This window comes from Lepidochelys kempii, chromosome 3 (genome assembly GCF_965140285.1).
Source record: "Lepidochelys kempii isolate rLepKem1 chromosome 3, rLepKem1.hap1, whole genome shotgun sequence".
Taxonomy (NCBI): domain Eukaryota; kingdom Metazoa; phylum Chordata; order Testudines; family Cheloniidae; genus Lepidochelys; species Lepidochelys kempii.
This window is the reverse complement of record NC_136382.1, coordinates 55,821,715-55,838,183: the sequence shown is the minus strand read 5'-3', so window position 1 is coordinate 55,838,183 and position 16,469 is coordinate 55,821,715. Positions and strand designations below refer to the sequence as shown.

Below are 16,469 nucleotides of genomic sequence, written 5' to 3'. Positions count from 1 at the left end.
GGGCAGGGATAGGATACAGAGGGACCTAGACAAATTGGAGGATTGGGCCAAAAGAAATCTGATGAGGTTCAATAAGGATAAGTGCAGGGTCCTGCACTTAGGACGGAAGAACCCAATGCACAGCTACAGACTAGGGACCGAATGGGTCAGCAACAGTTCTGCGGAAAAGGACCTCGGGGTGACAGTGGACGAGAAGCTGGATATGAGTCAGCAGTGTGCCCTTGTTGCGAAGAAGGCCAATGGCATTTTGGGATGTATAAGTAGGGGCATAGCGAGCAGATCGAGGGACGTGATCGTTCCCCTCTATTCGACATTGGTGAGGCCTCATCTGGAGTAACTGTGTCCAGTTTTGGGCCCCACACTACAAGAAGGATGTGGATAAATTGGAGAGAGTCCAGCGAAGGGCAACATAAATGATTAGGGGTCTGAAACACATGAGTTATGAGGAGAGGCTGAGGGAGCTGGGATTGTTTAGCCTGCAGAAGAGAAGAATGAGGGGGGATTTGATAGCTGCTTTCAACTACCTGAGAGGTGGTTCCAGAGAGGATGGTTCTAGACTATTCTCAGTGGTAGAAGAGGACAGGACAAGGAGTAATGGTCTCAAGTTGCAGTGGGGGAGGTTTAGGTTGGATATTAGGAAATACTTTTTCACTAGGAGGGTGGTGAAACACTGGAATGCGTTACCTAGGGAGGTGGTAGAAGTTTTTAAGGTCAGGCTTGACAAAGCCCTGGCTGGGATGATTTAATTGGGTTTGGGTCCTGCTTTTGAGCAGGGGGTTGGACTAGATGACCTCCTGAGGTCCCTTCCAACCCTGATATTCTATGATTCTATGATTCTATGATCTGTTAAATAGGAAAGGAAAAATGTGTCAAGGAAATAATGATTATTTTAAAGTCTTTAATCAGCCCACTTGAGTAGTCATTGTCCATAAGAGTATTCCCAATGCCTTGACAACTGCAAGATCAGGGCCCTAAGAAGCTATTACTTAGAGTGAAAACCAAAAATTTAAAATAGTAAAAATGAACCTGACTTTTTTTAAGGTTGAAATTTATCAGTGTTCTTGAATACATACAGAGACAATGAGGAACACTAAGGAAGTATAGAAGAAACCTAGTTGTCTACATGGATAACCCTAGTGCACCACATTTTCATCTCGTGCTTTCAAATGATATTCTTCTAAAAGGACTTTGTATTTTCCTAACATGTTTTGGTTTGTACAAAGGAAGAATATTGAATAACAGATTTATTATGATGTCGGTTTTCTATTGCATTTAGCCCAGAATTTGTTCTTTTAAATGCATTATTTTACCAAAGGCTGTCTTGTGTTTCTATATCCATTTTAGTTTATGTTACAAATGGATTTGTCCATGTCTGTTGTAATATGTGGACTGGTAATCTGTGCCACCCACAGTGGAAGACTAACAAGCAAAATGCTGCCTCCCACAGAAGGATGAAAATCACCAAATACTTGAATGTTGATTTATAATTATTATTATAATGGAGTCTATGGAGTCTGTTACTATCGTATCTGCACTTAAAAATCCTGTTTAGGATTTTCTATTTCTATTTAGGAAGGAACATTTCTATTTAGGAACGAAGTGCCTCCCCCCTGAATTCTGAGTGTATGAATCAAACACATGCCCATTTAAACTGTGCTAGGCTTTACAGGTCTCATCTATCTCCCATTGGCTACTTTGCAATTTGAACTGGAATCCAATAAACAAACCCAAAAGCAACAGAAAGAATGTGTGAAGCCAAAAATAGGTAGCTTGAGTCATCAACAGCTTGCCAGAAACTACTCAAATAGGTGTTTGTGAGGGGATAAGATATTTATCCTGAGGGCTGTGGGGGTGACTTCCAGAGGAGAGGTACCAATTAAAAACAGGCCTTAGCGGACACGGAGGGAGAAACTCCATACTGGGAGCAATATGATAAAATGTCTGTATGATGGGAGAATTGTGACCCTGAATCGTACAAGGGTAAATCACTGTAAAATTTCAGAATGCCTGTAATAAGACTATTCTTCCCCCCACCCCCTGGCTTTTTCTTTGTAATGCTGTTTAGAATAGCTGACAAGAGCTCATAACAGGAGTCGGGTATAACTGGTAGTACTTACACCTTTCTAATTTCTATATAATCTCTTTCTTATAACGTTAAAAGTCAAATTTGTTTACAGAATCCCAAACTGACGGCTACCGTTGATATATTTTGAGAAAGAGACCTCCTGGTGCTTTCAAATAGACCCTTCTCCTATCCTCCCAGTCAGGTATCAGTACTGGGAGTGACTACCTGTGTACTGATCTTGAGTTAGGAGAGAGCAATGTAGGGTCTGCTCCACAGAAAGACTCGTAAAAGTCTCAGAATAGTGAGCTAATCCACCTGAAGTTAACAGGTTTTGTCAGAGTTTGGCACGGGGAAGCAGCATTGTTTAAACAGGTCTAATACTTTAACAGGTGTTCATTTAAGTGGGCTCCACTGCACTTAACTGGTTCTGTGCTCCTGAATGTACAGCACATAGGCATAAGGGGCAAAATACACTCTGTTTGCTGGTCTTTGGAGTACAGACACATTCCAGTGACATGGCTGAACCAGCTCTTCAAAGAGAGCCACTGCATTCAAATTCCACACACAGGCAGAGAGGGAAGGGGAAGGGATTAAAATGGCTTCCTGGTGTTCACAAGAGTAGGAGGACCTATGCAGCCAGATCCTCAGCTGGAGTTAATGAGTCATGCTCCACTGAAGTCACCAGTTTAGGCTCTGAGTTTACTTCCTCAACTGTAAATTACCTTCTTCATTCATTGTTTTCTAACACAACCTCAGTGTTGTTTTCACATTGTGTGTGTTCCAGCTGCCCTGGAGCTCTTGCCTGCTGTTTCTTAGCTGTGCTACCACTGGTTCCTCTGCCTCCACAATAACCCTTTCTAGAAGGTGGCTTCAGGTAGGGTGAAACAGTTCACGTGGGCTAGAAGCAGAATTAATACCCACATGGGTATCTGAGGGAAGCATGCTACATACAGTGCTGCTCCCTGGTTCCACCGCTCCACAAAGACTCCTCCAGTCCCTGGTGAGCTTTAATTACACAGCCAGCTACTTCAGGGAGTGAGGAGGGGACATGTTATACTGGCTCCTGCTGCTTCTGTGGCTTTTTCCATTGCTTTGTAATTTCATGGGCTCCAGGCCATGTGTCAGGGTGGAGGATAGCATAAAGGCATTTATTTTGTAAAAAGAAGTAACTTGATAGCTTCATCCTGCCCAAACAGTTAAGGAATCTAATCCAAATTAGCTAATGATCTGTAATACTTTAGGCATGTTTGCTTTGGTTTGGTTTCTAAGCCATTTTTATTCCTAAATCATTTATGCAAACTGATGATGAGGGGTTCTTTTGTACTGTAGGTGATCAAAGAGAGTACATTCAAATCCGGCCCCCTAGCCATCCGTCTCAAAATATGCTCCAAGTTTTAACACAAAGCAGACTTTATGGCTGAGTTGTAAACCCATGTAAATAAGAGATTATCACCAAAATGCTGCAATAGTGAGTATCACAAACCCTAGGCTACAATTAGATAGAAAGGATACAGAAAATTAAACATGCCATGATTGATCATCTACCTCACCCTAAAGGATATAATCTTCCCTTGATGGGCATACATGCACACTATTACAACTGATAGAATGGATTTCAGAGTAACAGCCATGTTAGTCTGTGTTCGCAAAAAGAAGTGAGCTGTAGCTCACGAAAGCTTATGCTCAAATAAATTGGTTAGTCTCTAAGGTGCCACAAGTACTCCTTTTCTTTTTGATAGAATGGATAAGTGTGCAGGAAGGAAAAAGCATATACTCCTGAAAATGTAGCTATTTCTCAAAAGCCACACAGACTCCCTTTGAGGCACCAATGCAGGGCAGTCAGCTAGCTCTGAAACATGACAGAAACAGGTTAAGATGGAAAAGAATTAACTTCCCCCACCTGTAAAATGCATTTTTGCGGTTTGTTTAGCACGGTTTTCTTCCCAAGGAAAACAGTATTTGTTTATCTCAGATGACTAATGTGTTTTTATTTACAATGCAACTCTTAATGAAGCCAGATAGTTTCTGAATGTGCACATACTAAAATAAAAAGGGAATTTAGAAAAAAAAATCAGGCCAATACCTATCAGTACCTTATGGAGGGAGGGGGGAAGCCTACTCGATAAGTTAGAGCTGGAGCATAATCAAGATTTATATCTTCAAGCAACAAACTCTACACAGTGAAGAAATGCAGCCATTTTTCTTGATGGCAAAGAAAACAACAGCAAGCAGATAATATGGAAAGAGTTACATGACATAATCAAGCCTTCAAATCACTGAATATAGTTCCCCCCACCCAAAAAATGGCAGTCTCTACCAAGCAAAAACTCAGTGTTTGTGTAGGTTTAAGGACACTTTCTAGTATTTGACAAAGCACACATCTATTTGTCCTGTTAGCTTATTCATGCAACATGGCATCTTTACTATTAACTCCAGTGGATTCAGAATCAGGTTCTCAATACCAATATTAATGAGTTTTAAATCAGAATTGAAAGGAGTATCTTCAGCACACTAATCATATTAGAAATATCCCCATGTTTATGTAAAGTAATATGCCTAATATTTTATACAGAGCAAGTTTTATCTAAGAAAAGAAACCAAGAAGCAGAAAGAAGTATCAAAATGTATAATAAATTAACATGCTTTATATCTCCTTTCAAGTGCAACACTGATTATATTTAAGCAGGATACATAATCATAGAAACTTTAAATCAAACTTTATAGCCTTTTTGAAAATTCTGCCTCCAACAACCTTTATTTCAAAACAGGTGAAAAAGCTCCATGGCCTACACTTCAGGTCTAATGTCTGAACCCTCAAGTTGAAATACTTGAGTGGGAGAATTTTTGCCTTTAAACATTGAGTATTTGAAATATAAAAGCTATTCCATCTTTGAAGAACTTAGACTACTTTTATATGGCCCCATCAGTACACACACTGTCCATTTCTGCCTCTGGGAAATATTGTGACCCTTTTTAAGTGAGAAAAAAAAGGACAGAACATACTTTTACAGAGAAAGTACAGCATTTGAAACTCACTTAGTCTTCATTAATTCTTCATACACAAAGGAAAGTCAAACCATGAAGAATACAATCAGCCTTAAAAGACTATTGCTAGTTTTAATATGCAGAATACCTATGGTATATTTAAAGTAAATAAAAAAATAAGAAATAATCTGCACTTCTTCAGTGCAAGAGTCATAATTCCTTTATTCACAAATTGCCAGTGTGCACAGAAATAGCTCTACAGAAGTACACTTTTTTAAAGTTGGAACAGTTTTTAAATAAATAAAAACTGGTCTGTAAATTGATTAATGCAAAGAGAGAAATCTACAATCTGTAAACCAGGACAACAACAAGCTGTCTGTAATCACCATATCTTCATTTTGATTAATTTACACACTGCTCCAATTTACTACTATGGCCCTCACCATATCTAAACCTATCCTAAACCCAGATCCAGTTCTAAGTCCAATAATAAATTTAACAAGTGGGCCAATATAATGTAACATCAAAGGTGAACACCCTTGAACTTTGTGGTGTTGGGATTAGTATACAGATATTCATTAATGTGATCAGATACCACGGTGATGGTGGGGGTACAAAAATGAGAATAGGATAGTATAGAATTCAAACTTGGTTAACCAGGTCTCTCTCTCTCTTCACACAACGTGAAGACAAGTCCTCTTATATTTAATGTTTAAAATGCTTCCCTTCCTTCTAAAGTCCCAGAGCAGCAACACCTATTCTCCAAGAGCCAATTCCCTGCAGTCCTTATTCAGGGAAAATTTCTGCTGACTTCAGTGAAACCTTCTCCTGAGTAAAAACTGCAGTATTTGGCCCCCACACCTTTAATAAACTCCACAACTGGATCCTGTTTGTATAACCAGGGAATAATATTAATATAATTCATATAAAAGGTGAATGTCAAAAAGCTTTTTCCTCTCAAACAATGGTTAAGAAACAGATCTTTTTTTTTCTATTTCTGCCTCTTCCAGATCAAATTTGCTCAGTTAACAAGGTAAACTAAGTTTCCCGTCCCCTCAAAGGAATTGAATTAGAGATTGCCTTGGTTCCAGGCTCCCCAGCTCCAAGCACGCACATGCTTGAGTGGGATTATCACCCCTTTAGTTAGGGAGTGATAATCCCTGTCTAAACCAGGATCCACAAGGAAGAAAGGAGAGCAGCAGAATACGGACCCTGGACTTCAGAAAAGCAGACTTTGACAACCTCAGGGAACTGATGGGCAGGATCCCCTGGGAGAATAACATGAGGGGGAAAGGAGTCCAGGAGAGCTGGCTGTATTTTAAAGAATCCTTATTGAGGTTACAGGGACAAACCATCCCGGTAGAAAGAAAGTAGAATAGAATAGTAGAAAGAATAATAGAAAGAATAGTAAACATAGCAGGTGACCAGCTTGGCTTAACAGTGAAATCCTTGCTGATCTTAAGCACAAAAAAGAAGCTTACAAGAAGCGGAAGATTGGACAAATGACCAGGGAAGAGTATAAAAATATTGCTCAGGCATGCAGGAGTGAAATCAGGAAGGCCAAATCACACCTGGAGTTGCAGCTAGCAAGAGATGTTAAGAGTAACAAGAAGGGTTTTTCAGGTATGTTAGCAACAAGAAAGTCAAGGAAAGTGTGGGCCCCTTACTGAATGAGGGAAGCAACCTAATGACAGAGGATTTGATAAAAGCTAATGTACTCAATGCTTTTTTTTTGTCTCTGTCTTCACGAACAAAGTCAACTCCCAGACTACTGCACTGGGCAGCACAGCATGGGGAGGAGGTGACCAGCCCTCTGTGGAGAAAGAAGTGGTTCTGGACTATTTAGAAAAGCTGGACGAGCACAAGTCCATGGGACCGGATGCACTGCATCCGAGAGTGCTAAAGGAGTTGGCGGATGTGATTGCAGAGCCATTGGCCATTATCTTTGAAAACTCATGGCGATCGGGGGAGGTCCTGGACGACTGGAAAAAGGCTAATGTAGTGCCCATCTTTAAAAAAGGGAAGAAGGAGAATCCTGGGAACTACAGGCCAGTAAGCCTCACCTCAGTCCCTGGAAAAATCATGGAGCAGGTCCTCAAGGTATCAATTCTGAAGCACTTAGAGGAGAAGAAAGTGATCAGGAACAGTCAGCATGGATTCACCAAAGGCAAGTCATGCCTGACTAATCTAATTGCCTTCTATGATGAGATAACTGGCTCTGTTGATGAGGGGAAAGCAGTGGACGTGTTTTTCCTTGACTTTAGCAAAGCTTTTGACACGGTCTCCCACAGTATTCTTGCCAGCAAGTTAAAGAAGTATGGGCTGGATGAATGGACTATAAAGTGGATAGAAAGCTGGCTAGATTTTCAGGCTCAACAGGTAGTAATCAATGGCTCCATGTCTAGTTGGCAGCCGGTATCAAGTGGAGTGACCCAAGGGTCGGTCCTGGGGCCGGTTTTGTTCAATATCTTCATCAACGATCTGGAGGATGATGTGGATTGCACCCTCAGCAAGTTTGCAGATGACACTAAACTGGGAGGAGAGGTAGATATGCTGGAGGGTAGGGATAGGATAAAGAGGGCCCTAGACAAATTAGAGGATTGGGCCAAAAGAAATCTGATGAGGTTCAACAAGGACAAGTGCAGAGTCCTGCACTTAGGACGGAAGAATCCCACGTACCGCTACAGACTAGGGACCGAATGGGTCGGCAGCAGTTTGGCAGAAAAGGACCTAGGGGTTACAGTGGATGAGAAGCTGGATATGAGTCAACAGTGTGCCCTTGTTGCGAAGAAGGCCAATGGCATTTTGGGATGTATAAGTAGGGGCATTGCCAGCAGATTGAGGGATGTGATTGTTCTCTTCTATTCGACATTGGTGAGGCCTCATCTGGAGTATTGTGTCCAGTTTTGGGCCACACACTACAAGAAGGAGGTGAAAAATTGGAAAACGTCCAGCGGAGGGCAACAAAAATGATTAGGGGACTGGAACACGTGACTTATGAGGAGAGGCTGAGGGAACTGGGATTGTTTAGTCTGCGGAAGAGAAGAATGAGGGGGGATTTGATAGCTGCTTTCAACTACCTGAAAAGGGGTTCCAAAGAGGATGGATCTAGACTGTTCTCAGTGGTAGCAGATGACAGAACAAGGAGTAATGGTCTCAAGTTGCAGTGAGGGAGGTTTAGGTTGGATATTAGGAAAAACTTTTTCATGAGGAGGGTGGTGAAGCACTGGAATGCGTTACCTAGGGAGGTGGTGGAATCTCCTTCCTTAGAAGTTTTTAAGGTCAGGCTTACCAAAGCCCTGGTTGGGATGCTTTAGTTGGGGATTGGTCCTGCTTTGAGCAGGGGATTGAACTAGATGACATCCTGAGGTCCCTTCCAACCCTGATATTCTATGATTCTGTGATCCACAGCCCTTACGATGCTCACAGCCTCTGGTCCAACCTCTATGGTCAAGGAGTGTGTGTTTTTTCCATGTCAATTTCTATTCTTTTTTGAGAACAGGGGAACTCAAAGGAAAAAAGTTCTGGAGAGGCAATGCATTTGGGAATGCCAACTACGGGAGATATGTCTCCTTTCAAATAAATGCAACTTGCTATATACTAAAGTAGAATATAAAACTTTTCCAATTCGTGTTCTGGGGTAAAATTTTCAAAAGTACTGAAATGACTTAGGAGTCTAAGTCCCACTTACTTCCAGTTGGACTCAGGCTCCTAAGTCACTTGTGCACTTAAAAAAATTTTAGTCAAGGCCTTTATCTGCATAACTCCTCATAAAGTCAATGAGATTCACATGACTCCTTCTGCAGCCCCCAAATAGATATACTCATCCAATATTATATTATGAGTTATTGTACAAGTATATATTTTGAGGTACATTTTTCAGCATGTTGCCATCTACCTCTCATAGACTAGGTGGAGGTATTCAGCTAAATTCCTAAGCACTGATTTGAAAAGTGAATGACAGTAATGGAGATGGATGAAGGCAAGTACTGTCTGAAATTAAGGTTTGTTGTCGAAAAATATACTATTCTGTTTTTCTAAACCATTTGAACAGTTTTATTTAATTTAAAACAACTGCTTTTTGTTGCTTGGGAAAGCTACCCAGTATCACTCAGAGATTTGTGATGACCCAGTACATAGAAGTGACTACATGTGATAAAGATAGCCTGAAACCAGGTTTTGTTGTGATTATTATCAGTTCTGCAATCTATACATAAACAAGATGCACAATGCTATTACTATTCTATATCCATGAGCAATCAAAGGTCTAATAGTTCTATATTTATCTGGTACCCATACAGTCTTGCTACAGCATCTTAGTATATCTGCTTGTGCACATTTTCAAGAGTTGTACTCTAACTTCCAAGCAATTTACACTTGCCTTTTGAGTGTCAGTGTATTTATAAAAAGACAAACAACAACAACAACAACAACATTGTGGCACTATCCTATTACAATTATTAAAATGAGCCAGAATTTGGGCTTTTGATGTTTTATGGCTTTGAACTATTTCATCTTTGAAATTTAGTTATAAAACAGACAAGTCTACCACAGAGAACACAGCATGTCCAAAGAGAATGATACCAAAAGGGATTTTGGAGGAAAAAATTAGGAAACATGTTAAAAAATTTCCTTTGCCTGTTAATATTTTACTAAAAATCTCTAGTCCAGTGAGAATGGATTTGTTTCCAAATTAAACACAAAAAATAGATATTAAAATACAAAGTCAATATAATCAATCATACCTTATTATGTGTCTGAGTTTGTCCAACCAGTATAAGAATATTTGATGAGATAATAGATAGGCAGAAATTAATTAAAATTATTGACCTCTCCGATCTGATGTACCTGTCCAAATAAATATAGAATAATAAGGTTCTAAAGCCATTGAAAATGAAAATATCATAACAGATAAGCAACCATAAATACCTGAATGCAATTCTTAGAAATCCTGGTGACATTTTAAAATGTTAGAGCTCTGTTACCAGAATTTCAAGAGAGAATTTTCTGTTAAACATTATTACTTGTTTGGTATCTCCTACTAATACAAAAAAATATGCCAGTTAGAAAAGATTTTGTTTTCATGATGTATTTTATAATTCCCTCAGAATGTCTCAAGACATTAAAGCTAGATTCTGTCTAGCTTCCATTTTAAACTGTTGGTATTACTGATATGACATCATATTGATTATGATGTGACTGCATAAATTCAGATCAATAGTAATATAATTTCTTCTGCTGTCTGCTTCTCTATGGGAATGTTCATAGAGGGGCAGATCCACAGCTGGCATAATTCGAAATAACTCCATTGGATATGGCCCACAATATGAATTAAGATGCAGTATAGTAGATGATAACATGGCAATGCATTCTTAAACACTTACATTATTAGGATAATTATAGCACACATTAATCTTGAAGTTTAAACTACATTTACAAAATAATGTGTGTGAAGAAGTGATAATACAATAAGTCCTTCATCTTCATATGACCAAATAGCAAAGATAGCTGATCTTTGTACTGGTTGATACTAAATTATAGTAGTGAGTATCACATACTCTCTGTTGCCAACTTTTGTTACATTATTCATTTTACAAGTCTATTGGGAAAATGGTTGATAGGATAACAAAATACAACTGTATCATCTGGTTTCTTAAAAATGTAAATGTTCTCATTCTGCTACATTGTGTTTTGTATGCTGAAGCACACCAAAACAATGACTATTTCAAGAAACTGTATTATTGGTCTGGTTTTCAGAGGTGTTCTGCAACATCATTGACTTAAATCACTGGGAGCTGTGGGTGCCCAGATTTTATGAAAATTATTCAATTTATTTATAGCTTTTACTTTGGCAGTACAGCTCAGTTGATGCCACTGTCTCCAGTGGGCCAGAAAGTCATGGGTTTAAACCCCATGCCAGGCCTTACATGCATAACCACAGCTGACACTTTAGGGCACAGTAAAGATGGGTAGTTTGAGGTGCTGTGCTTTGGACAGAAAATAAATTATTGTCCTTTCTGCCCAGTTGTCTAGTTATAAGTTGAGGAGTCCATTACACTTTTCATAAAAAGAGTACAAGATACCCCAAAAACGTTCCTCCTATAAATAAAAAAAGTATAATGTCCAAGGCTGTATGTGATTTGGCAGATGACTACAAAAAGGCTAGTGCATTTGCCTACACACTACTACTCTCTAACTCCTTATTAGTGATGGTCCTGAACCAGACCCCAACATCAAACACCCTTGAACTATGAAGAAGCTCAAATTTGAACATGGTATCAGAACAGTTTTTTGCTACTCAGTGTGTGGATAAATTTAGTGCTCAGGAAAGTTAGGGGCCCACAGCATCTGAGCCAGGCAAGTGATGTGCAAGCTTTTAGATACTTTACTAATGCACCTTATTTCTTCTGACCAGCAATGTTACCATTCCAAAGTTCTAGGCCTCTTTTGAGCAGACACTGCCAATCCAGACAAATTGCAGGGGTTTTCTGCTAACTAAATATATTTTCAAGGGTGACATAACCAAGCCCACAAGAACCAAGAATCACAAAAGTTAGTGCAGGAAAACCCTTTTTAGATCCACTGTCCATCTTTCTGCCAATGCAAGACTGTTGACTAAAGTGTACTCCTGAAAGCTTTGTTCACTCCAGCTTTAAATAACTCAAATGCTGGGACTTTCAAAGGTCATTCTACAGTTAAAAAGGCCTCACTTTTAGCACATACTTCCTGATATAAATCTAAATTGTCCTTTCTTCAGTTTCATCCAAACCCTGTTTTATGCCTCTCAGCTCACATTAAACAATTACTTTCCCAGCTTAGAGGGCCTTCTACTGGGAACCACCACTAATACATTCAGCCTCATACCGGGTCTCCAACAATGCCAGATACATCACAAGACACAGCAATAACCCCATAATGCACTCAGTCAATTCTGCAGTTGGGGAGTTGGGAATCACTTCCTGAAGCCATCTTATACTCAGTTTATTTCTTATTTATTTATTTAGCATTTGAATATTAGCCAAGCCAAGCAATAGTGTTCTTAGTGATCAAGTGGAGCTCTTGGAGTCCATGCTGCATTTGGTTAGTGGGCACTGCTTGACAATGTGTGTCATTGAGCTGCATTGCAGCTGCAGCTTGAGTTATCTTGAAGACCCCAGTGGAGCTGGTTGACTGCAGAGAGGCCTTGCCCAGTCGGGAATCGGTTAAGAATGGGCCACTGACAACGTGGCAGGTTGAAGCCAGGCAGGGGGAGCAGTAAGGTCTGTGACTAGGAACTGATTGGAGGTTGATATTGATGATGGTTGATAATCCTTATAATTTTTTATCCTGGCTGGAATACCCAGGTTTTCTATATTATACAAAAATGTCTAATCCTCTCGCTCTCTCTCATAGAGAGAAATTTAGCTATTTATTTTGGTACTTAAGTTATTTATTTCAGTAATAACGTATGGCAGCATATTCTATTGGTTAATGTTACATTTTCCATCCTTTTAAGCTTGTTGTCTTTTAATATCATTAAGTGCCATTTTGTTTTTGTATTATGGGAAAGGGTAAATAGCTGTTCCTAGTTTGCTGACTCTGTCTCTCATTATTTTATATCTTTCTCACTCTTCTTGTTCCGCACTAACTAATCATGCTATTTTAAATCCCACCTCCTACTGAATTTCTCCATACCTTTTGGTTGCATTTATGATCCTAGGGGTCCCTAAGGTGCAAAGCAAGTTCAGTATTAGACTGTGTCACAAAGTCCCAACCAAACATGTTTTTGAAGGCAGACTGCTTCATTCTGTGCTCGTCAATGAATGATGAGCTGAAGTGTGCATACTCAAGCATAGTAGTCTGAACGTCTGTGAACCTGTAAAACCTGAAACTTGTGTGACTTTCATATGTAGATTTTATTACACAAATACCTCATGTTCAAACATAAATGGAGGAGAAGTAGGTCAGGAAATAGGCCATAAGCCTTGATTAAAATATAAGAATTCACCTCTGGAGGAATCCTGTAAAGTGTTTATTAACTGTCTGACTACTGCATTGAAAGGGCAATCTCATTAATACTGAAGAGGGGAGAGAAAGTATGGACTATAAAGTCATCAGTGGACCAAGACAGACAAGCAAATCAATTACACTAATCAGATTTATTCCAGATCAATTGCAACATGCACTGTATAGCTATTTTGTTTTAAAATGCCTACTGTTACGACATATAGAAGATAAGAACATATCTAATGGCATCCTGAACTACTCATTTAATTCCAAACAATTGTGCATTTCCATTCAACCATGTCATCAATTACATACCTCCATAGTGCTGCATAGACAACTGCTAGGGTGATCAAGGCCAAGCATGAGAGACCACTGCCTACTATTAGGGTTACTGAGGGGGCACCAGATGATTCCATGATCTGTAGGTTACAACAAACTACTGTGAGAGAAAACCATCTTCCAGGAATTAAAATGCCAGAAAAAAGCAATAAAAAGGAAAATGCTTAAAACAGCTACTGTATCATAGCCAGCCTTGGTAATATTAGGTATCAAGCAGACGTACTCCTTCTAACTTAATTCCCAATTTGATCCATTCCCATCTCTGAGATCTCTTTAATTACTGATGCCATCCAGAGAGGCCTTAGAGCCTTAAAATGATTTATTATACCACTACATAATGTTTTGTAAAATAAAGCAAATGGTGATATTACAACTTAATAGGACACCACGGTACTAATTTAGGTGTAAAAGGCACGCTAGTTAAAATTAATTTAAATACTTATTTTCCTTGAAAGGTAGAAATATTTTGAAAATAATGTGCTAAACAAATAGTTTGTTTTATTGACAGCTATTAAACATCATCCAGTACTTTATCCAAGATCTTATTCATGTTCACTGCAGAATTACCAAACTTTAGGACTTTTAATAACTTTGTTTGAAGTGCAGTATTCTCACACACTTAGTTTTCTTGGGCCTCTGATCGTATAGAAGAAATGGCAATATAAGGGAACACAAAAATATTGTATGCTTCTTCTGAAGAACTTGGAAATCTAGAATGATTTAATCTGTGCTATTCTGAATTAATAACAGTAGAAAAATAAATACATGACCTTGAAAAATAAACTTGCTTTCTTGCTGTAAAACAATTAGTCTCAGACATCAGTATTATGCATTAGGGATATCTCTGTGTGTATTCTAAAATTAACATGATATTGGCTAATGCAAATTAAAAGACCTAAAAGTTTGACAAGATATTCTATATGGCTTACCGATATGCTGTTTAAAAGTCTTGAGTATGCATTGTAAATTACATTTCATCAAGATATCTTTCGTCAACCAAACAAGAACTAAGACTAGTGTACTTTTAGGCCAGATTTTACACCGAAAGTCATGCTTTATTTCAACCACTTTGTTTCCAAACAGCTGAAGCTTACTGATAAAAACAGTCTCTGATCATATACTTCCAAAAAGAGGAAAACCAAATTATTGCCCTTTTGGGTTCAACTTCACAACGATTTGCTTTTTAGACTATTTTTACATGCAATAATACCTAGAGTGGTTGCTTCTACATTTTATGTCACTCCTTTCCATGCAAACTTTGTTATTTTTCTTTAAGATGCCAACAGACAACACAGAAAACCTGTACTGAACACATCCAATGCAGATCTGCAATGTGTTTAACTACCTTATCTAGGGTTTTCATTCTGCTAACAGCAATAAAACCTTCTACATTCCTCTTGAAAGATTAACACCCTTGAAAAAGGCTGTTAAGTTGATAATCGTTCAATATGAAAGTTTTCAACACATTTGCATTACAATTACAAGGCTTTCCTATAAAATACGGAGATGGAAGCCGTTCGAAATTGACTAGAATTTAGTTGTATCACAGAATTTGGAATTCATTTATCTGAGCTACTGTAGATAACAGGAGACTAACAACATTTTGCCAACCTGCAGTATTTAAACAATTCCTCGATGCAACGTCTGACATCTACCTAACAGAGAAGCTGGACAACAAATCTTCCTGCTTTTGCGTTAAACCTGGATTTTTGTCTTTGTTACTTACTATTTCTCTAGGTTGCTGAGCCAAAATGGCGAAGGTAGAGAGACGATCACATAAGCATTTCGTATGGGATGCATCGGTAAGCACAGTTTTACATCCCTGGGTGGACCAGGTTCCCAAAGAGTCGTTCCTGCAAAGGAGAGAGAGAGAGAAAGAAATCGGGATAATTATGCCTGACGGTCAATTCCATGAAGCGAATATGCAGTTTAATTGAGAGGAGAGTCTAGTGTAGTTCCCGGAAAGAAGAGATCTACTTGTTGTTCAATAGGACTTAATTTAGATGCATCTCCAGCTGTACAGTAATGCGAAGGGAGAGGGGGGAAAGGCAGGGAGACGGCTTGGCGGCGTGCAATGCGCTGTCCAGCGTTCTTCCTGCTGAAACCTCGCCTCGCTCTGTAGAGCCCTCTGCTACCAGCAGCAGCCTTGTGCACGGCCGGCCAGCCACTTCCTAGCCTCATCAGATCACTGCAAACCCTGATCGGGGGTTGGGAGCGGGGGGAAGACAGGCTTGTTTCTTTTTCATACCAGCTCTGTCTGTCTCTCGCGCCTTGTTTTTTGGGGTGGTCGTTAGTGTTTTCTCTTTTGTGTGCGTGGTTAGTTTAAATGCAGATGGCTTTAAAATGTCTGTCTAGGTTACACTGGTTGCATTCGGAGATGCCGGATCTTCTGCTCCTCTGGCTATTTTTGTTAAGGGTTTTTTTTGTTTTTTTTTTTAATTTCAGGAAATTTCACCCTGGAAACGGCAGCATCAGATGCCTCCGACTATTGCCTTTCCCTCAGCTCCAGCAGAGGGACGGATTTCAGCACAGCAGCCCACAACATCGCCAAAGAGACACGAGTTCGCCCTCCAGACATCACTCAGCCCAACTCACCTTTCCCCATCTCCCTCCCCCCTTCCCTGTTGTTTGTTTTATTTGGGGGGCAACTGTACCGGGCTAACCCCAAGCCAAAGGGGTCATTTTAATGGGACTTTCCACCCTCTGCCATTAAAAAAAAAAGACTAAACCAGCCTCCGATTCAATTAGACATTCAAAATGCTCAAATCCACCCCAGCAGAACAATAAAAATGGTATCGACCCACGTTTTCTTTGTGCGGAAAGAGAGAGAGAGGGGAAAAACCCATCTCCTCTGTCTGTGAAACACAGCACTGGGATCAGTTCTACAGGAGAAAGACTTCGGTTTCAACTAAATCAAGCCTGTTATCTTTACATAGGTCATATTTAGAGTATAACCATTGGATTTCTCCTCCCCTCCCCCCCCCAAATGTCTAGGGATCAGATGGAGACACTGCTGCTGGTAACAGCATGTGTTGTCAATTCTTGTCAATTTCACTCTAGGTCACTAAATGACTTGAAATGAGAAAAAGAAACA

The 16,469-nt window shown here is 39.5% G+C and overlaps 1 protein-coding gene across 5 annotated transcripts in view; it reads right to left on the bottom strand.

The window, feature by feature from the left end:
• The window catches only part of ADGRB3 (adhesion G protein-coupled receptor B3), a 621,597-nt gene that overhangs the window by 109,452 nt on the left and 495,676 nt on the right, over nt 1–16,469 (bottom strand). For all 5 annotated transcript variants that reach the window (XM_073336359.2, XM_073336357.2, XM_073336356.2 and 2 more), the window contains 3 exons: nt 15,102–15,228; nt 13,352–13,455; nt 9,796–9,898 (listed from right to left, as the gene is read on the bottom strand). In XM_073336359.2, coding sequence (XP_073192460.1) covers nt 9,796–9,898; nt 13,352–13,455; nt 15,102–15,228 — 334 coding nt within the window. The remainder of the gene's footprint in view (nt 1–9,795; nt 9,899–13,351; nt 13,456–15,101; nt 15,229–16,469) is intronic.